General features: G+C 46.7%; 1 protein-coding gene across 2 annotated transcripts in view; it reads right to left on the bottom strand.

Annotated features, from left to right (window-relative positions):
* LOC139750903 (proline dehydrogenase 1, mitochondrial-like) overlaps positions 1 to 23,681 on the bottom strand; it is a 528,526-nt gene that overhangs the window by 440,577 nt on the left and 64,268 nt on the right. For both annotated transcript variants that reach the window (XM_071665786.1, XM_071665787.1), the window contains exon 2: positions 8,531 to 8,739. In XM_071665786.1, the coding sequence (XP_071521887.1) occupies positions 8,531 to 8,739 (209 nt within the window). The remainder of the gene's footprint in view (positions 1 to 8,530; positions 8,740 to 23,681) is intronic.

Below are 23,681 nucleotides of genomic sequence, written 5' to 3'. Positions count from 1 at the left end.
ACCCTACCTTCCTCCACCCACAACACCCTGACCAGCCTACCTTCCCCCACCAACAACACCCTGATCAGCCTACCTTCCCCCACCCACAATACCCTGACCAGCCTACCTTCCTCCACCCACAACACCCTGACCAGCCTACCTTCCCCCACCCACAACAACCTGACCAGCCTACCTTCCCCCACCCACAACAACCTGACCAGCCTACCTTCCTCCACCCATAACACCCTGACCAGCCTACCTTCCCCCACCCACAACAACCTGACCAGCCTACCTTCCTCCACCCACAACACCCTGCCCAGCCTACCTTCCTCCACACACAACACCCTGACCAGCCTACCTTCCTCCAACTACAACACCCTGACCAGCCTACCTTCCTCCACCCACAACACCCTGACCACCCTACCTTCCTCCACCCACAACACCCTGACCACCCTACCTTCCTCCACCCACAACACCCTGACCAGCCTACCTTCCCCCACCCACAATACCCTGATCAGCCTACCTTCCCCCACCCACAATACCCTGACCAGCCTACCTTCCTCCACCCACAACACCCTGACCAGCCTACCTTCCCCCACCCACAACAACCTGACCAGCCTACCTTCCCCCACCCACAACAACCTGACCAGCCTACCTTCCTCCACCCATAACACCCTGACCAGCCTACCTTCCCCCACCCACAACAACCTGACCAGCCTACCTTCCTCCACCCACAACACCCTGACCAGCCTACCTTCCCCCACCCACAACAACCTGACCAGCCTACCTTCCTCCACCCATAACACCCTGACCAGCCTACCTTCCCCCACCCACAACAACCTGACCAGCCTACCTTCCTCCACCCACAACACCCTGACCAGCCTACCTTCCTCCACCCACAACACCCTGACCAGCCTACCTTCCTCCACCTACAACACCCTAACCAGCCTACCTTCCTCCACCCACAACACCCTGACCACCCTACCTTCCTCCACCCACAACACCCTGACCAGCCTACCTTCCCCCACCTACAACACCCTGACCAGCCTACCTTCCCCCACCCACAATACCCTGATCAGCCTACCTTCCCCCACCCACAATACCCTGACCAGCCTACCTTCCTCCACCCACAACACCCTGACCAGCCTACCTTCCCCCACCCACAACAACCTGACCAGCCTACCTTCCCCCACCCACAACACCCTGACCAGCCTACCTTCCTCCACCCATAACACTCTGACCAGCCCACCTTCCCCCACCCACAACAACATGACCAGCCTACCTACCCCAACCACAACACCCTAACTAGCCTACCTTCCCCCACCCACAACACCCTGACCAGCCTACCTTCCCCCACCCACAACACCCTGACCAGCCTATCTTCCCTAACCCACAATACCCTGACCAGCCTACCTTCCCCATCCACAATACCCTGACCAGCCTACCTTCCTCCACCCACAACACCCTGACCAGCCTACCTTCCCCCACCCACAACAACCTGACCAGCCTACCTTCCCCCACCCACAACAACCTGACCAGCCTACCTTCCTCCACCCATAACACCCTGACCAGCCTACCTTCCCCCACCCACAACAACCTGACCAGCCTACCTTCCTCCACCCACAACACCCTGACCAGCCTACCTTCCTCCACCCACAACACCCTGACCAGCCTACCTTCCTCCACCTACAACACCCTGACCAGCCTACCTTCCTCCACCCACAACACCCTGACCACCCTACCTTCCTCCACCCACAACACCCTGACCAGCCTACCTTCCCCCACCTACAACACCCTGACCAGCCTACCTTCCTCCACCCACAACACCCTGACCAGCCTACCTTCCTCCACCCACAACAACCTGACCAGCCTACCTTCCCCCACCCACAACAACCTGACCAGCCTACCTTCCCCCACCCACAACACCCTGACCAGCCTACCTTCCTCCACCCATAACACCCTGACCAGCCCACCTTCCCCCACCCACAACAACCTGACCAGCCTACCTTCCCCAACCACAACACCCTAACTAGCCTACCTTCCCCCACCCACAACACCCTGACCAGCCTACCTTCCTCCACCCACAACACCCTGACCAGCCTACCTTCCCCCACCCACAACACCCTGACCAGCCTACCTTCCCCACCCACAACACCCTGACCAGCCTACCTTCCTCCACCCACAACACCCTGACCAGCCTACCTTCCTCCACCCACAACACCCTGACCAGCCTACCTTCCCCATCCACAACACCCTGACCAGCCTACCTTTCCTCCACCCACAACACCCTGACCAGCCTACCTTCCCCAACCCACAACACCCTGACCAGCCTACCTTCCCCACCCACAACACCCTGACCAGCCTACCTTCCTCCACCCACAACACCCTGACCAGCCTACCTTCCCCACCCACAACACCCTGACCAGCCTACCTTCCCCACCCACAACACCCTGACCAGCCTACCTTCCCCCACCCACAACACCCTGACCAGCCTACCTTCCCCCACCCACAACACCCTGACCAGCCTACCTTCCCCACCCACAACACCCTGACCAGCCTACCTTCCCCCACCCACAACACCCAGACCAGCCTACCTTCCCCAACCACAACACCCTGACCAGCCTACCTTCCCCAACCACAACACCCTGACAAGCCTACCTTCCCCCACCCACAATACCCTGACCAGCCTACCTTCCCCACCCACAACACCCTGACCAGCCTACCTTCCCCCAACCACAACACCCTGACCAGCCTACCTTCCCCCACCCACAACACCCAGACCAGCCTACCTTCCCCTACCCACAACACCCTGACCAGCCTACCTTCCCCAACCACAACACCCTGACCAGCCTACCTTCTCCCACCCACAACACCCTGACCAGCCTACCTTCCCCAACCACAACACCCTGACCAGCCTACCTTCCCCCACCCACTGGAGAGCCGCTTCACTATATGTAGTGCAGCGGGAGAGCCGCTTCACTATATGTAGTGCAGCGGGAGAGCCGCTTCACTATATGTAGTGCAGCGGGAGAGCCGCTTCACTATATGTAGAGCAGCGGGAGAGCCGCTTCACTATATGTAGAGCAGCGGGAGAGCCGCTTCACTATATGTAGAGCAGCGGGAGAGCCGCTTCACTATATGTAGAGCAGCGGGAGAGCCGCTTCACTATATGTAGAGCAGCGGGAGAGCCGCTTCACTATATGTAGAGCAGCGGGAGAGCCGCTTCACTATATGTAGAGCAGCGGGAGAGCCGCTTCACTATATGTAGAGCAGCGGGAGAGCCTCTTCACTATATGTAGTGCAGCGGGAGAGCCGCTTCACCATATGTCGAGCAGCGGGACAGCCGCTTCACTATATGTAGAGCAGTGGGAGAGCCGCTTCACTATATGTAGTGCAGCGGGAGAGCCGCTTCACTATATGTAGAGCAGCGGGAGAGCCGCTTCAATATATGTAGTGCAGCGGGAGAGCCGCTTCACTATATGTAGAGCAGCGGGAGAGACGCTTCACTATATGTTGTGCAGCGGGAGAGCCGCTTCACTATATGTAGTGCAGCGGGAGAGCCGCTTCACTATATGTAGAGCAGCGGGAGAGCCGCTTCGCTATATGTAGAGCAGCGGGAGAGCCGCTTCACTATATGTAGAGCAGCGGGAGAGCCGCTTCACTATATGTAGAGCAGCGGGAGAGCCGCTTCACTATATGTAGAGCAGCGGGAGAGCCGCTTCACTATATGTAGAGCAGCGGGAGAGCCGCTTCACTATATGTAGTGCAGCGGGAGAGCCGCTTCACTATATGTAGTGCAGCGGGAGAGCCGCTTCACTATATGTAGAGCAGCGGGAGAGCCGCTTCACTATATGTAGAGCAGCGGGAGAGCCGCTTCACTATATGTAGAGCAGCGGGAGAGCCGCTTCACTATATGTAGAGCAGCGGGAGAGCCGCTTCACTATATGTAGAGCAGCGGGAGAGCCTCTTCACTATATGTAGTGCAGCGGGAGAGCCGCTTCACCATATGTCGAGCAGCGGGACAGCCGCTTCACTATATGTAGAGCAGTGGGAGAGCCGCTTCACTATATGTAGTGCAGCGGGAGAGCCGCTTCACTATATGTAGAGCAGCGGGAGAGCCGCTTCAATATATGTAGTGCAGCGGGAGAGCCGCTTCACTATATGTAGAGCAGCGGGAGAGACGCTTCACTATATGTTGTGCAGCGGGAGAGCCGCTTCACTATATGTAGTGCAGCGGGAGAGCCGCTTCACTATATGTAGAGCAGCGGGAGAGCCGCTTCGCTATATGTAGAGCAGCGGGAGAGCCGCTTCACTATATGTAGAGCAGCGGGAGAGCCGCTTCACTATATGTAGAGCAGCGGGAGAGCCGCTTCACTATATGTAGAGCAGCGGGAGAGCCGCTTCACTATATGTAGTGCAGCGGGAGAGCCGCTTCACTATATGTCGAGCAGCGGGAGAGCCGCTTCACTATATGTAGAGCAGCGGGAGAGCCGCTTCACTATATGTAGTGCAGCGGGAGAGCCGCTTCACTATATGTCGAGCAGCGGGAGAGCCGCTTCACTATATGTAGTGCAGCGGGAGAACCGCTTCACTCTATGTAGAGCAGCGGAAGAGCCGCTTCACTATATGTCGAGCAGCGGGAGAGCCGCTTCACTATATGTAGTGCAGCGGGAGAGCCGCTTTACTATATGTAGAGCAGCGGGAGAGCCGCTTCACTATATGTAGAGCAGCGGGAGAGCCGCTTTACTATATGTAGAGCAGCGGGAGAGCCGCTTCACTATATTTAGTGCAGCGGGAGAGCCGCTTTACTATATGTAGAGCAGCGGGAGAGCCGCTTCACTATATGTAGAGCAGCGGGAGAGCCGCTTCACTATATGTAGAGCAGCGGGAGAGCCGCTTTACTATATGTAGAGCAGCGGGAGAGCCGCTTCACTATATGTAGAGCAGCGGGAGAGCCGCTTCACTATATGTAGAGCAGCGGGAGAGCCGCTTTACTATATGTAGAGCAGCGGGAGAGCCGCTTCACTATATGTAGAGCAGCGGGAGAGCCGCTTCACTATATGTAGAGCAGCGGGAGAGCCGCTTCACCGAGCGTGATGAGTCAGGTGAGAGTAGGAACACGTGATAACCCACGTGGTCACAGGGTAAGCCACGCCCACATCCTGACAGTAAATGATGACCAGGTGATCAAGGTCACATGATGGGGGGGGGAGGGTTGTTAGGAACCCCCCCCCCCAGCGACCCACCCCGGAAGTGATGCAGTAAGGTTGTGGGGGGGGCGGGCGGGGGGAGGTGGGTGCTGGGGGGGCGGGCGCGGGGGAGGTGGGTGGGGTGGTGGCAGGCGCGTGCGTGGTGGGGGCGCGTGGTCGCCTGACGCCAGCCAACACTGACACATGAACAATGGCAGGGTTGTGTGTGGGCAGGGGAGGCGTGGTGTCTCCCATCATTATATGTGTATATTTACCTCCACTTGTGGCCCACCTCTGCCCACCCACGTCTTTACCTCCACTTGTGGCCCACCTCTGCCCACCCACGTCTTTACCTCCACTTGTGGCCCACCTCTGCCCACCCACGTCTTTACCTCCACTTGTGGCCCACCTCTGCCCACCCACGTCTTTACCTCCACTTGTGGCCCACCTCTGCCCACCCACGTCTTTACCTCCACTTGTGGCCCACCTCTGCCCACCCACGTCTTTACCTCCACTTGTGGCCCACCTCTGCCCACCCACGTCTTTACCTCCACTTGTGGCCCACCTCTGCCCACCGACGTCTTTACCTCCACCTGTGGCCCACGTCTGTCTCTCTCTCATCTTCAACACACGTACGTACGTACGTACATGAAGCACACGTCCTCCTCCCCACACACAAGGTTGACACCCACCCACACACACCCACACCCACACACCCTCACCCACACACCCACACCCACACACCCACACATGCCACACAGGTTGCTAACATCTGAAACGTTCCGTCACGTGCCCTGCCTAACAACCTGGTCCCCCCCCCCGCCCCCCATCATGTTACGTATGGAAGCCACACATGATCACATACTGATATTAACATAAAATCAACCTCCATCACAACCCTTATAATACCACCTCCATCACAACCCTTATAACAATTAATCTCCATAACAACTCTTGTAACATAATTAACCTCCATCACAACACTTATAACTTAATCAACCTCCATCACAACACTTATAACTTAATCAACCTCCATCACAACACTTATAACTTAATCAACCTCCATCACAACACTTATAACTTAATCAACCTCCATCACAACACTTATAACTTAATCAACCTCCATCACAACACTTATAACTTAATCAACCTCCATCACAACACTTATAACTTAATCAACCTCCATCACAACACTTATAACTTAATCAACCTCCATCACAACACTTATAACTTAATCAACCTCCATCACAACACTTATAACTTAATCAACCTCCATCACAACACTTATAACTTAATCAACCTCCATCACAACACTTATAACTTAATCAACCTCCATCACAACACTTATAACTTAATCAACCTCCATCACAACACTTATAACTTAATCAACCTCCATCACAACACTTATAACTTAATCAACCTCCATCACAACACTTATAACTTAATCAACCTCCATCACAACCTTATAACATAATCAACCTCCATCACAACCATATAACATAATCAACCTCCATCACAACCATATAACATAATCAACCTCCATCACAACCATATAACATAATCAACCTCCATCACAACCATATAACATAATCAACCTCCATCACAACCATATAACATAATCAACCTCCATCACAACCATATAACATAATCAACCTCCATCACAACCATATAACATAATCAACCTCCATCACAACACTTATAACTTAATAAAACTCCATTACAACCATTATAACATGATTCATCTCCATCACAACCCATATAACATAACCTTCACTACGACCCTTATAACACAACCTTATAACATATCTAACCTCCATAACAACTCTTGTAACATAATTAACCTCCATCACAACCTTTATAACAGGATGTGTGCTCACGTCCTCCTGGCAGGTGGATCTGTGTGCTCACGTCCCCCTGGCAGGTGGATCTGTGTGTGCTCACGTTCCCCTGGCAGGTGGATCTGTGTGTGCTTACGTTCCCCTGGCAGGTGGATCTGTGTGTGCTTACGTTCCCCTGGCAGGTGGATCTGTGTGCTCACGTCCCCCTGGCAGGTGGATCTGTGTGTGCTCACGTTCCCCTGGCAGGTGGATCTGTGTGTGCTCACGTCCTCCTGGCAGGTGGATCTGTGTGCTCACGTCCCCCTGGCAGGTGGATCTGTGTGTGCTCACGTTCCCCTGGCAGGTGGATCTGTGTGTGCTCACGTTCCCCTGGCAGGTGGATCTGTGTGTGCTTACGTTCCCCTGGCAGGTGGATCTGTGTGCTCACGTCCCCCTGGCAGGTGGATCTGTGTGTGCTTACGTTCCCCTGGCAGGTGGATCTGTGTGTGCTTACGTTCCCCTGGCAGGTGGATCTGTGTGTGCTTACGTTCCCCTGGCAGGTGGATCTGTGTGCTCACGTCCCCCTGGCAGGTGGATCTGTGTGTGCTTACGTTCCCCTGGCAGGTGGATCTGTGTGTGCTTACGTTCCCCTGGCAGGTGGATCTGTGTGTGCTTACGTTCCCCTGGCAGGTGGATCTGTGTGTGCTTACGTTCCCCTGGCAGGTGGATCTCTTTCCAGGTTATGGCAAGTTTTGCGTCATTACGTATTGGTACGTACGAGGAGAGGGGTTCACAGTGGTGAGAGCCCCATATCTTGATCATCATCTGTTATCATGCAACTTAAATTCACGTATGATGTCTGCATTATCCATGTTCTCAGTCAGTCTTCTTCATTCATGCAACACTAATACACTACAACAGTATTTCTTACCATCATTATTTATAATATTCTTGCTTAATATCATGTAATGTTCTCTGGTTGTTCTATCCCTACATCTCTCGAAGAACTGTTCACTGTCCATGTCATCAATCTGTTTGTAAACACTTAAAAGTTGATCAAGTCAACCCTCACTCTTCTCTTCTCCAAGAAGGGCAAATCTAAAATTCCAATCTTTAATTCTGACATCATATGTGTTGCCCTCCTCTAGACCTTCTCTATGAGCTTTTTACGTAAGGTGATCAAACCAGAGAATCATATTGTTGTTTTGGTCTTACGTGTGTACAACAGGAACAGCTCGCGTTACATACTGCCTCAATCACATCATTACAAGTTGTTATGATACCTGCCAGCAGACAGCTGGTCTCCTGAACACGACTCCTGATGTGGGAGTCTGATGACCGGTTACGGACGATGGTCACTCCCAAGTCCTGCTCACACACAGTGAGGAGACTCTGTAGGTACAGCTACGGTATCACGTTATTAGGTACATACTTACTCCTAGTGTGTGTGTGTGTGTAGGTAGGTACGTAGGAAGGAAGAGAGAGTAAGGCAAGTAGGTAGGTCATCAGACAGGTAAGTAGGTCAATAAGTAGGTAGGTACTTACTCCATCTCGCGCCTCTCAGCCACCTCGGAGCTGAGGTCCTCCTCCACAGAGTAGTCCAGGATGGACTTGACGCCGAAGGTGCGGAGCCGCTCGAGGACGGGCTGGATCTTGATCTGGTCCTCACCAGCCACGAAGTGACCATAGAAGGTGGCCTTCATGAGGGCGGCGAACAGTCGCTGACCCAGCACCTGACGACCCACCTTCAGCAGCTGTTGGCAGAGACACCGTCAGCAGCAAACCTCTCACAGCCTACCCTCCCTCACTCCCTCACTCCCACCTCTCACAGCCTACCCTCCCTCACTCCCTCCCACCTCTCACAGCCTACCCTCCCTCACTCCCTCCCACCTCTCACAGCCTACCCTCCCTCACTCACTCACTCCCACCTCTCACAGCCTACCCTCCCTCACTCCCTCACTCCCACCTCTCACAGCCTACCCTCCCTCACTCCCTCCCACCTCTCACAGCCTACCCTCCCTCACTCACTCCCAACACTGTACACTAACACGGTGACACCAGCCACAGTGGTGGTGGTAGGATGATCATATGATGGTGGTGACACCAGCCACAGTGGTGGTGGTAGGATGATCATATGATGGTGGTGACACCAGCCACAGTGAAGCTGGTGGCATGATGATAATGATGATGATCATGATGATGATGATCATGATCATGATGATGATGATGGTGATGATGATGATGATGATGATGATCATGATCATGATCATGATGATGATGATGGTGATGGTGATGATGATGATGATGATGATCATGATGATGATGACTGTTGTGGTGTGGCAGGATGATGATGATGGTGGTGGTTCTGGTAGGATGATGATGATGATGATGATGATGATGATGATGATGATGATGATCATGATGATGATCATGATGATGATGATGATGATGATGATGATCATGATGATGATCATGATGATGATGATGATGATGATCATGATGATGATGATCATGATGATGATGATCATGATGATGATCATGATGATGATCATGATGATGATGATGATCATGATGATGATGATCATCATGATGATGATCATGATGATGATGATGATGATGATGATGATCATGATGATGATCATGATGATCATGATGATGATGATGATGATGATGATGATGATGATCATGATGATGATCATGATGATGATGATGATGATGATCATGATGATGATGATGATGATCATGATGATGATCATGATGATGATGATGATGATGATCATGATGATGATCATGATGATCATGATGATCATGATGATGATCATGATGATGATGATGATGATCATGATGATGATCATGATGATGATGATGATGATGATCATGATGATCATGATGATGATCATGATGATGATGATGATGATGATGATGATGATGATGATGATCATGATGATCATGATGATGATCATGATGATGATGATCATGATGATCATGATGATGATGATCATGATGATGATGATCATGATGATGATGATGATGATGATGATGATGATGATGATGATCATGATGATCATGATGATGATCATGATGATGATGATCATGATGATCATGATGATGATGATGATGATCATGATGATGGTGGTGGTGGTGGTGGTGGGGGTGGCAGGATGATGATGATATTGATGATGATTATGATGGTAGTGGTGGTAGGATGATGATGACGATGATGATGGTGATGATGATGATGATGGTGGTGGTGGCAGGACGATGATGATGATGATGATGATGATGATGATGATGATGATGATGATGATGATGATGATGATGATGATGGTGGTGGTGGTGGTGGTAAAATAATGGTGGTTGTGTTGGCACAATAGTGGTGGTGGTGTTGGCAGATTAGTGGTAATGGTAGTAACGACAGAATAATGGTGGTTGTGTTGGCATGATAGTGGTGGTTGTGGTGTCAGAATGATGATTGTGGTGTTGATGGGAAGAGTGCGGAAGAGACCACTGTGGGAAGGCAGAAGAGGCCATCGTGGGAAGGAAGGAAGACACAATCATGGGAAGGTAGGTAGAAACCATCGTGGGATGGCAGGTAGAAAACAATGTGGGAAGGCAGGTAGAAACCATCGTGGGATGGCAGGTAGAAAACAATGTGGGAAGGCAGGTAGAAACCATTGTGGGATGGCAGGTAGAAAACAATGTGGGAAGGCAGGTAGAAACCATTGTGGGATGGCAGGTAGAAAACAATGTGGGAAGGCAGGTAGAAACCATCTTAGGGAGGCACGTAAAAAACAATGTGGGAAAGGAGGTAGAAACCATCGTGGGAAGGTAGGTATATGCCATTTGGAAAGGTAGGTAGAAACCCTTGTGTGAAGGTAGGTAGAACACAATAATAGTCAGAAAGCAACCAATGTGAGAAGGCAGGGAGAAACCTGGAAAGACAGGCAGAGAACGAATATGGGAAGGCTGTTAGAAACCATTATGGGAAAGGAGGCCACAATCAAGGGAAGGTACGTAGATACCATCGTGAACGGCAGGAAGAAACCACCGAGGACGGCGGTTAGAAACTATCGTGGATAAACAGGTAGAGACCAACATGGAAAGATATAAAGACCATCCAGAGAAGGCAAGTAGAAACCGTCGTGGGAAGACAAGCAGAAACCCTCATGAGAAGGCAGAGACACAATCGTTAGGAAGACAGGCTGAAACCATCGTGGGGAAACAGGCAGAAACCATCGTGGGAAGACAAGCAGAAACCATCGTGGGAAGGCAGGTAGAAACCATCGAGGAAAGGCAGTTAGAAACCATCGTGTAGGAAAGACAGACAGAAGCCATCGTGGGAAGAAGAGGAAACTAACATGGTTCGGGAGGAAAAAAACAATGGGATAGGTAGAGCCCATCGTGGGAAGGATGATAGAAACCATCGTGGGAAAGCAAGCAGAGACCACAGTGGGAAGCAGGCTGAAATAAAAGTGGGAAAACTGGCAGGAACCATCTTGAGAAGGCAGTAGAAAGCACTGTGGGAAGGCAGTAGAAACCTTTGTGGGAAGGCAGGTAGAAACCATCGTGAAGGTAGGTAGAAACCTTCTTGGGAAGGCAGAACCATACCATCGTGGGAAGGAAAACAGAAACCATTACGGGATGACAGGCAAAGATCATCGTGGAAAGGTAGGGAGATACCATCGTGGGAAGGCAGGGAGATACCATTATGGGAAAGGAGGAAGATACAGCCATGAGAAAGTAGTGATATACTACCATGGGAAAGTAGGTAGAAACCACCGTGAGAAGGCAAGGATATACCATCGTGGGGAAAATAGGGAATTACCACCGTGGTAAGGTAGGGAGAGAACATCGTGGGGAGGGAAGGAAAGTCCATCGTGGGAAGGCAGGTATAGGCAATCGTGAGGAGGCAGGGAGATAACATCGTAGAAAGGAAGGGAGATACCACAGTGGGAAGGTAGGGAGATATCAGCGTGGGGATGGTTGGTGGAGGCTACTGTAAGAAGGGTGGGAGAAACCATCAGGGAGAAGATGGAGATACCATCACCATCGAGATAGGGAGAGACCATCGAGGAAATTTGTGAAAGACCACCATAGGAAGTGAGGGACAGAAGGGGGACACAACCGTGGGAAGGAGTGGGAAAAACCACCTTGGGAAAGTAGGGAGAGACCACCTTGAGTGTTGGGAGAGACCACCATGGAAAGTTCAGAGAAGACCACCATGGGAAGGTAGGGAGAGACCACCATGGTAAGGTCGGGAGAGACTACCGTTGAAAGGTAGGAAGAAAACATCGTTGGGGGGGGGGTAGGGAGATACCACTGTGAGAAGAGAGGGAGAGCTGACCGTGGGAAGGTTTAGAGGAACTAACGTAGGAGGTAGGGAAAGACTACTGTGGGACGTTAAGGGAGAAACCACCATGGGAAGGTCAGAAGAGACCAACGTGGGAAGGCTGGGGGAGACCACAATGGGATGGCTGGGGGAGACCACAGTGGGAAGGCTGGGGGAGGCCATTAGGGAAAGGTGGGGAGAGAACATTATAGGAAGGTCATGAGAGATCACTGTGGGAGAGCAAGGAGTAACCACCGTGGGAAGGTAGGGAGATACCATCATGGGAAGGCAGGGAGATACCACCGTGGGAAGGCAGGGAGATACCACCGTGGGAAGGCAGGGAGATACCACCGTGGGAAGGCAGGGAGATACCAGTGGGAAGGTAGGGAGATACCACCGTGGGAAGGTAGGGAGATACCACCGTGGGAAGGCAGGGAGATACCAGTGGGAAGGTAGGGAGATACCACCGTGGGAAGGTAGGAAGATACCACCGTGGGAAGGTAGGGAGATACCACCGTGGGAAGGTAGGGAGATACCATCGTGGGAAGGTAGGGAGATACCACTGTGGGAAGGTAGGGAGATACCATCGTGGGAAGGTAGGGAGATACCACTGTGGGAAGGTAGGGAGATACCATCTTGGGGAGGTAAGGAGATACCACTGTGGGAAGGTAGGGAGATACCATCTTGGGAAGGCAGGGAGATACCATCGTGCGATGGTAGGGAGATACCACTGTGGGAAGGTAGGAAGATACCATCTTGGGAAGGTAGGGAGATACCATCGTGGGAGGTAGGGAGATACCATCGTGCGATGGTAGGGAGATACCACTGTGGGAAGGTAGGAAGATACCATCTTGGGAAGGTAGGGAGATACCACTGTGGGAAGGTAGGGAGATACCACTGTGGGAAGGTAGGGAGATACCACTGTAGGAATGTAGGAAGATACCATCGTGGTAAGGTAGGGAGATACCATCGTGGGAAGGTAGGGAGATACCACCGTGGGAAGGTAGGGAGATACCACCGTGGGAAGGTAGGGAGATACCACCGTGGGAAGGTAGGGAGATACCATCGTGGGAAGGTAGGGAGATACCATCGTGCGATGGTAGGGAGATACCACTGTGGGAAGGTAAGAAGATACCATCGTGGGAAGGTAGGGAGATACCATCGTGGGAAGGGAGGGAGATACCATCGTGGGAAGGTAGGGAGATATCACCGAGAGAAGGTAGGGAGATACCACTGTGGGAAGGTAGGGAGATACCATCGTGGGAAGGTAGGGAGAGACCACCGAGAGAAGGTAGGGAGATACCACCGTGGGAAGGTAGGGAGATACCATCGTGGGAAGGTAGGGAGATACCACCGTGGGAAGGTAGGGAGATACCATCGTGGAAAGGTAGAAAGATACCACCGTGGGAAGGTAGGGAGAACCACTGTGTGAAGGTAGGGAGATACCATCGTGGGAAGGTAGGGAGATACCATCGTGGGAAGGTAGGGAGATACCATCGTGGGAAGGTAGGGAGATACTACTGTGGGAAGGTAAGGAGATACCATCGTGGGAAGGTAGGGAGATACCACTGTGGGAAGGTAGGGAGATACCATCGAGGAAAGGTAGGGAGATACCATCGTGGGAAGGTAGGGAGATACCAGTGGGAAGGTAGGGAGATACCAGTGGGAAGGTAGGGAGATACCATCGTGGGAAGGTAGGGAGATACCAGTGGGAAGGTAGGGAGATACCAGTGGGAAGGTAGGGAGATACCAGTGGGAAGGTAGGGAGATTACCATCGTGGGAACTTAGGGAGATACCATCGAGGGAAGGTAGGGAGATACCATCGTGGGAAGGTAGGGAGATACCATCGTGGGATGATGGATAAATTCATTGAACAATTTTGTGGAATATATTTAACGTTCAAACCTGATGGTTGTTTATCACATAGCAGTATCAATAATAATGATAATCATATTTATGAATGTTTGTACACAATCATAAAGTTTATCTTCTTAATAAAGTTTGTTATTATTGACATGATCATAATTGTCTACAACTTCGTCCAGATGATCATGAGTGTGGCACTCATGTGTCAACTGGGAGGAAGTCTGACATTATACCAGCCACGGTTACACTGCTCCCTCAGGTGATGCTGAATGGGGCTGGTCTACTCTCCCTGCTACAGGCCCTCGTGGGGAGGAAGGTACAGGCCCTCGTGGGGAGGATGTTTAAGGCCCTCGTGGGGAGGAGGTACAGATCCTCGTGGGGAGGAAGGTACAGAACCTTCGTCCCCTCACCCACCCTATGACTCACTTTCGTTTCCAGGGTTCAGTTCGATGCCATGTCCACTCCCGGATATTCAAAACACTTTACTTCCTCCATTTTCTCTCCATGTAGACTCACACTCCATCTAACTTGTCCTTCTGCCTTGCTAACTAATAATCTTGCTTTCATTCACATTAACTCTTAACTTTCTGCTTTCGCACACACTTCTAAAGACACTCCAGTTTCTGTCTCGTATCTGGCAAGAGGAGACAGGAGAGGAGGAACACTAGCATCGTATTCCCTGCGTGTCCAAGACGGCGACTAAAAGGCCTTGAGGCAGACACCTCACCTTCTTACATTCTAGTTTCATAATGATGGAACTGAGGGAGTGCAGCGAAGACTGCTCATCCTTCTCTAAAATTTAAGCTGGGGCCCTGAATGTGTTTGGATGTAACCGGGATGATAATAAGGGAGAGACAGGTAGTATGTTTGAGATGAACCTGGTTACTTTGGCTCTCAATGAAACAAAGCTCAAGGGAAAGGAGGATGAATGGTTTGGAAATGTGTGTGATGACAGAATGGGAGAAGCAGCACTTCCGCTGAAGGAGTTAAGGTTATGTGTAAAGACGCAGGTAAAAATGAAAGTGGATTAATGCAGATAGAGGACTCTCAGTGCATATACACCTGGTAACGAGAGAAGTGAAGAAGAGAGGCCAGTGTGTAAGTTGACTGGAATGTAAGAGTAATTTTGATGTGTGTGATCGAGTAATTGTAATGGAAGATTTACAATGTTAATGGCACAGGGGACCGACCGTTGTAAACCAAAATAAACAGCTGGAGACGATGTTCGCTGAAATACGCCGCCAGTTGGGGGATTCCCGACTCAAAAAGAAGGGCGTGTATGTAGGGGGAAGGAGGAGGGGGGGGGGTTAGCGGGGAATATTGAGTCATGTAATTGATGGTCGTGATAAAGCGAGACTTGTAGATGTACATGTACTTGAGAGGGGCAGCTGGTGGGATATCTGATCACTACGCGAGGGTGAACGTTTTTGTTCAAGTTGTAGGAAAAAAGGAAAATATTTGCGAATGAGGAATGTGGTGAAAGCGAATGACCTTAGGAAAGACATGTGCGGGTGACACCACGAGAGACTGGCTGTACACCAGCAAAAGGTGAGAATAATGGAAGCTTGTGCAGTGGATGAGGGACCGGAGGTATTTAGGGAAGCAGTGCTGACATGTACAAGTGACATTCGGAAAGTGAGAGACGGGTAGGTAAGAAAGGGTAGTGACTGGAGGAATGATGAAGCTTAACTGTCAGTGAATGACACAGAGAAACGTGCATGGACGCTACCTGCAGGGAAGGAGTGCGAGTGATTAAAAGATGTACAAGAGGAAGCGGCTTGAGGTAAACAGGAAGATGGAAAGGCCTAAAGAAAATAAGGCATTTGAGAGTTGAGGTGAGAGGCTGTCGACAAACTTGCGGGAGAACTGTTTGGTAAGGAAGGCAGTGTGAGGAGGAGAAGACGAGGAAAAACGGGAACATCGGTGAAGGGAGGAAACAGGGCAGTGGTAACAGACAAAGAAGAGGTGAAAAGGAGCTGGAGTGAGTACTCTGAGGGGCAGCTGAATGTGTGTGATGATAGGATGGAAGAAGTAGAGTTTGGGACGTGTAGGTATGCCACGCCACACTCATGGCAAGTGGTTTAGGGGGGAAAGGGGAGGAGGTGGCAAATGCCTTGCGTAAGACGAGGTATGGAAAAGAGGCTGGGGTGGATGATGCTGCGGTCGAATTTCTCAAGGAAGGGGATGACTGTGTTGTTAACTGGTTAGTCGAGATATTTACTGTACGTATGGCACAAGATGAAGTGCTTGAAGATTGGTGGTCTAGCGCCGCTGTAAACAGGTAAGGCAGGTACAGGTGAGTGTTCAAACTACAGAAGCATAAGTTGGTTGAGTGTAGCTGGTAAGCTGTATGGGGGGAGTTGTGACTGAGAGAGTCAAGGCAGGCAGATGAACAGTGTGGTTTCAGAAGTGGTAGAGGATGTGTGGGTCAGGTGTTTGCTTTGCAGAATGTATGTGAGAAATAATGAGAAAAACAGTCGGATTTGTGTAATCCAGAGGCCCAGGTATGGGTGGACAAGTTGGCTGGAAGCCATTATGAGGCCACCAAAGGCCAATGTAGGTTTATATATTACTATTAGTTTGCTGTACTGACCCGGAGGAGGAGTGACCCGGAGGAGGAGTGACCCGGGGGAGCAGTGACCCGGAGGAGGAGTGACCCGGAGGAGGAGTGACCCGCAGGAGGACACACATGAGACTAATAATATAAGGAAGTCACCACAAGATGTCAGCAGGTACTGGACCTGAGGTCGACAGATGCCATCTTTCAAAGTTTGGTTATAACCATAATGTTATAATGTTATAACCATAATGTTATAATGTTATAACCATAATGTTATAATGTTATAACCATAATGTTATAATGTTATAACCATAATGTTATAATGTTATAACCATAATGTTATAATGTTATAATGTTATAACCATAATGTTATAATGTTATAATGTTATAACCATAATGTTATAATGTTATAACCATAATGTTATAATGTTATAACCATAATGTTATAATGTTATAACCATAATGTTATAATGTTATAACCATAATGTTATAATGCTATAACCATAATGTTATAATGTTATAACCATAATGTTATAATGTTATAACCATAATGTTATAATGTTATAACCATAATGTTATAATGTTATAACCATAATGTTATAATGTTATAACCATAATGTTATAACCATAATGTTATAATGTTATAACCATAATGTTATAATGTTATAACCATAATGTTATAATGTTATAACCATAATGTTATAATGTTATAACCATAATGTTATAATGTTATAGTTATGTTATAATATGTTATAATGTTATTACAACACATTACACAACACCTTGACATGTCTGACACTTGTGCAAAGAGTATAATATATTGATTTCAGTAATGCATTCAATGTTGTATATACGTATTATGTTCAAGATATGACATTCTTCTCTGAGGGTAAAGAAGAACATTCACTCCTCGGATATATAATCACTCCACCAACTGACCACAATTGGTCACATATAATCACTCCACCAACTGACCACAATTGGTCACATATAATCACTCCACCAACTGACCACAATTGGTCACATATAATCACTCCACCAACTGACCACAATTGGTCACATATAATCACTCCACCAACTGTCCACAATTGGTCACATATAATCACTCCACCAACTGACCACAATTGGTCAAATATAGAAAAGTTACATCTTATATTTACCAACACTGGTGCTCCACAAGGCTATGTTTGATCTTATTTACTTTATAGAAAGATGATTGTAATAGTAACTACAAGATCTGTTCTCTTATCAAATATGATGATGACATTCATGATCAGTGGAAAAATAAGGGACAAATATGAAGGTCAATATGAGCCTAAGGTAATGACTTTGTACAATTGTGTGACGAAAATGAATTGAATCTGAAAAAAACAAACAAATGTTGACTGACTTTCACAAGAAGAAAAAGTACATTGAACAAATAGTTATCATGGCAGAGCGAGTAGATATCATGATAGAGCGAGTAGATATCATGGCAGAGCGAGTAGATATTGTGCATGATGATAAATACTTGGGTTTGATCATTATTGATGGTAGTCTAAATTGTAATGTGAACATTAAAAAGCTTTATGGAAAATGTTTGCAAAGACTTCATTTCTTTTTACTTTTAACCACACGGAAAGTTGACGGGAAATTCTGTCTATGTATCACAACTCAGTCATACATTTAACATTTTGTTGTTATATAACATCTATACTATGGATGTTTGAGTGTACAAAAATATAAATAAACTTACGGAAATTGTAGAAATAGTAAATTGGGCGCTAATGTAACCACACTTGATGTATCATACTCAAAATATGTATCAAATTTAACTCAGAGAATTATGAGTCATTCTCAAAATCCTCTCAATAATAAATGTGTTTTAAGATGATAAGAAATATTGTGTTTACCATTACCAAACCTACAGACATAAGCACTCATGTGTACACTAAGGATCAAACTGTACAATCAGCATGTGTACACTAAGGATCAAACTGTACAATCATCATCTGTACACTAAGGATCAAACTGTACAATCATCATGTGTACAGTGAGGATCAAACTGTACAATCATCATGTGTACACTAAGGATCAAACTGTACAATCATCATGTGTACAGTAAGGATCAAACTGTACAATCATCATGTGTACACTAAGGATCAAACTGTACAATCATCATGTGTACAGTAAGGATCAAACTGTACAATCATCATGTGTACAGTGAGGATCAAACTGTACAATCATCATGTGTACACTAAGGATCAAACTGTACAATCATCACGTGTACACTAAGGATCAAACTGTACAATCATCATGTGTACACTAAGGATCAAACTGTACAATCAGCATGTGTACACTAAGGATCAAACTGTACAATCATCATGTGTACAGTAAGGATCAAACTGTACAATCATCATGTGTACACTAAGGATCAAACTGTACAATCATCATGTGTACAGTGAGGATCAAACTGTACAATCATCATGTGTACACTAAGGATCAAACTGTACAATCATCATGTGTACACTAAGGATCAAACTGTACAATCATCATCTGTACACTAAGGATCAAACTGTACAATCATCATGTGTACAGTGAGGATCAAACTGTACAATCATCATGTGTACACTAAGGATCAAACTGTACAATCATCATGTGTACAGTAAGGATCAAACTGTACAATCATCATGTGTACACTAAGGATCAAACTGTACAATCATCATGTGTACAGTAAGGATCAAACTGTACAATCATCATGTGTACAGTGAGGATCAAACTGTACAATCATCATGTGTACACTAAGGATCAAACTGTACAATCATCACGTGTACACTAAGGATCAAACTGTACAATCATCATCTGTACACTAAGGATCAAACTGTACAATCATCATGTGTACAGTGAGGATCAAACTGTACAATCATCATGTGTACACTAAGGATCAAACTGTACAATCATCATGTGTACACTAAGGATCAAACTGTACAATCATCATGTGTACACTAAGGATCAAACTGTACAATCATCATGTGTACAGTAAGGATCAAACTGTACAATCATCATGTGTACACTAAGGATCAAACTGTACAATCATCATGTGTACACTTAGGATCAAACTGTACAATCATCATGTGTACACTTAGGATCAAACTGTACAATCATCATGTGTACACTTAGGATCAAACTGTACAATCATCATGTGTACACTAAGGATCAAACTGTACAATCAGCATGTGTACACTAAGGATCAAACTGTACAATCATCATGTGTACACTAAGGATCAAACTGTACAATCATCATGTGTACAGTAAGGATCAAACTGTACAATCATCATGTGTACACTAAGGATCAAACTGTACAATCATCATGTGTACACTAAGGATCAAACTGTACAATCATCATGTGTACACTAAGGATCAAACTGTACAATCATCATGTGTACAGTAAGGATCAAACTGTACAATCATCACGTGTACACTAAGGATCAAACTGTACAATCATCATGTGTACAGTAAGGATCAAACTGTACAATCATCATGTGTACAGCTAAGGATCAAACTGTACAATCATCATGAGTACAGCTAAGGCTCAAACTATACAATCATCAGTGACACTAGACACTTACCAGTTACATTAGGATCAAACAGATCAATCATCATGTGTACACTATGGATCAAACTGTACAATCATCATGTGTACATAAGGGATCAACTGTATCAATCATCATGTGTACAGTAAGGATCAAACTGTCAATCATCATGTGTACATAAGGATCAAACTGTACAAATCATCATGTGTACAGTAAGGATCAAACTAGTACAATCATCATGTTAGATAAGGGATCAAACTGTACAATCAGCATTGTGTACACTAGGATCAAACTGTACATATCATCAATGTGTCACTAAGATCAAACTGTACAGTCATCATGTGTACACTAAGGATCAACTGTACAATCATCATGTGTACAGAAGTGATCAAACTAGTACAATCATCATGAGTACAGTAGGATCAAACTGTACAATCATCATGTTGTACACGTAAGGATCAAACTGTACAATCATCATGTGTACACTAAGGATCAAACTGTAACAATCATCATGAGTACACTAAGGATCAAACTGGTACAATCATAATTGTGTACACTAGATCACTTACAATCATCAAAATGTACCAATCAACTGCACATCAGTGTACATAAGGATCAAACTGTACAATCATCATGTGTACAGTAAGGATCAAACTGTACAATCATCATGTGTACACTAAGGATCAAACTGTACAATCATCATGTGAACAAGATAATATTTGTTCAATATTTGTGACAGTATTCATGTTGCTGTGTGTATGATAATGACGCTCAAGCAAACATGTCGTCTTGTAATCCTCCCCTCTCGTTTTTTTTTTTTTTTCCAAAAGAAGGAACAGAGGGGGCCAGGTGAGGATATTCCAAAAAAGGCCCAGTCCTCTGTTCCTAACGCTACCTCGCTAACGCGGGAAATGGCGAATAGTTTAAAGGAAAAGAAAGAAATATATATATATATATATATATATATATATATATATATATATATATATATATATATATATATATATATATATATATATACATTTAGCTACTACACCTTTACATTATCATTTTCATTTCTCTTGTGAATGAATATGTATCAAAACATGGCTCTGTCTGGATACAAAAAGAGTTTCAATTTGTAAAATGTATTACAAATTAACTAAATGAAGTATTTCTTGATGTTGTTATTATTACTATTATTATTATTACTATTATTATTATTATTATTATTATTATTATTATTATTATCATTATCATTATTATTATTATTATTATTATTATTATTATTCTATTTCTATTTTTTATTTTGCTTTGTCGCTGTCTCCCGCGTCAGCGAGGTAGCGCAAGGAAACGGACGAAAGAATGGCCCAACCCGCCCACATACACATGTATATACGTACACGTCCACACACGCAAATATACATACCTATACATCTCAACGTATACATATATATACACACACACACATATACATGTATATACTAATGTACATAATTCATTCTGTCTGCCTATATTCATTCCCATCGCCACCTCGCCACACATGAAATATCAACCCCCTCCCCCCTCATGTGTGCAAGGTAGCGCTAGGAAAAGACAACAAAGGCCACATTCGTTCACAATCAGTCTCTAGCTGTCATGTAATAATGCACCGAAACCACAGCTCCCTTTCCACATCCAGGCCCCACACAACTTTCCATGGTTTACCCCAGACGCTTCACATGCCTTGGTTCAATCCATTGACAGCATGTCGACCCCGGTATACCACATCGTTCCAATTCCCTTTATTCCTTGCACGCCTTTCACCCTCCTGCATGTTCTGGCCCCAATCACTCAAAATCTTTTTCACTCCATCTTTTCACCTTCAATTTGGTCTCCCACTTCTCCTCGTTCCCTCCACCTCCGACACATATATCCTCTTGGTCAATCTTTCCTCACTCATTCTCTCCATGTGACCAAACCATTTCAAAACACCCTCTTCTGCTCTCTCAACCACACTCTTTTTATTACCACACATCTCTCTTACCCAATCATTACTTACTCGATCAAACCACCTCACATCACATATTGTCCTTCAGCATCTAATTTCCAGCACATCCACCCTCCTGCGCACAACGCTATCCATAGCCCACGCCTCGCAACCATATAACAATGTTGGAACCACTATTCCTTCAAACATACCCATTTTTGCTTTCCAAGATAATGTTCTCGACTTCCACACATTCTTCAATGCTCCCAGAATTTTCGCCCCCTCCCCCACCCGATGATTCACTTCCGCTTCCATGGTTCCATCCGCTGCCAAATCCACTCCCAGTTATCTAAAACGCTTCACTTCCTCCAGTTTTTCTCCATTCAAACTTACCTTCCAAATGACTTGTCCCTCAACCCTACTGTACCTAATAACCTTGCTCTTATTCACACTTACTCTCAGCTTTCTTGTTTCACACACTTTACCAAACTCAGTCACTAGCTTCTGCAGTTTCTCACATGAGTCAGCCACCAGCGCTGTATCATCAGCGAACAACAACTGACTCACTTCCCAAGCTCTCTCATTCACAACAGACTGCATACTTGCCCCTCTTGCATTCACCTTCCTAACAACCCCATCCATAAACAAATTAAACAACCATGGAGACATCACACACCCCTGCCGCAACCCTACATTCACTGAAAACCAATCACTTTCCTCTCTTCCTACACGTACACATGCCTTACATCCTCGATAAAAACTTTTCACTGCTTCTAACAACTTGCCTCCCACACCATATATTCTTAGTACCTTCCACAGAGCATCTCTATCAACTCTATCATATGCCTTCTCCAGATCCATAAATGCTACATACAAATCCATTTGCTTTTCTAAGTATTTCTCACACACATTCTTCAAAGCAAACACCTGATCCACACATCCTCTACCACTTCTGAAACAACACTGCTCTTCCCCAATCTGATGCTCTGTACATGCCTTCACCCTCTCAATCAATACCCTCCCATATAATTTGCAAGGAATACTCAACAAACTTATACCTCTGTAATTTGAGCTCTCACTCTTATCCCCTTTGGCTTTGTACAATGGCACTATGCAAGCATTTCGCCAATCCTCAGGCACCTCACCATGAGTCATACATACATCAAATAACCTTACCAACCAGTCAACAATACAGTCACCCCCTTTTTTTTTTTTAATAAATTCCACTGCAATACCATCTAAACCCGCTGCCTTGCCGGCTTTCATCTTCCGCAAAGCTTTTACTATCTCTGTTTACCAAATCATTTTCCCTATCCCTCTCACTTTGCACACCACCTCGACCAAAACGCCCTATATCTGCCACTCTATCATCAAACACGTTCAACAAACCTTCAAAATACTCACTCCATCTCCTTCTCAC

Source organism: Panulirus ornatus, chromosome 10, assembly GCF_036320965.1.
Source record: "Panulirus ornatus isolate Po-2019 chromosome 10, ASM3632096v1, whole genome shotgun sequence".
Classification (NCBI taxonomy): Eukaryota; Metazoa; Arthropoda; class Malacostraca; order Decapoda; family Palinuridae; genus Panulirus; species Panulirus ornatus.
This window is presented reverse-complemented; position numbering and strand designations above follow the sequence as displayed.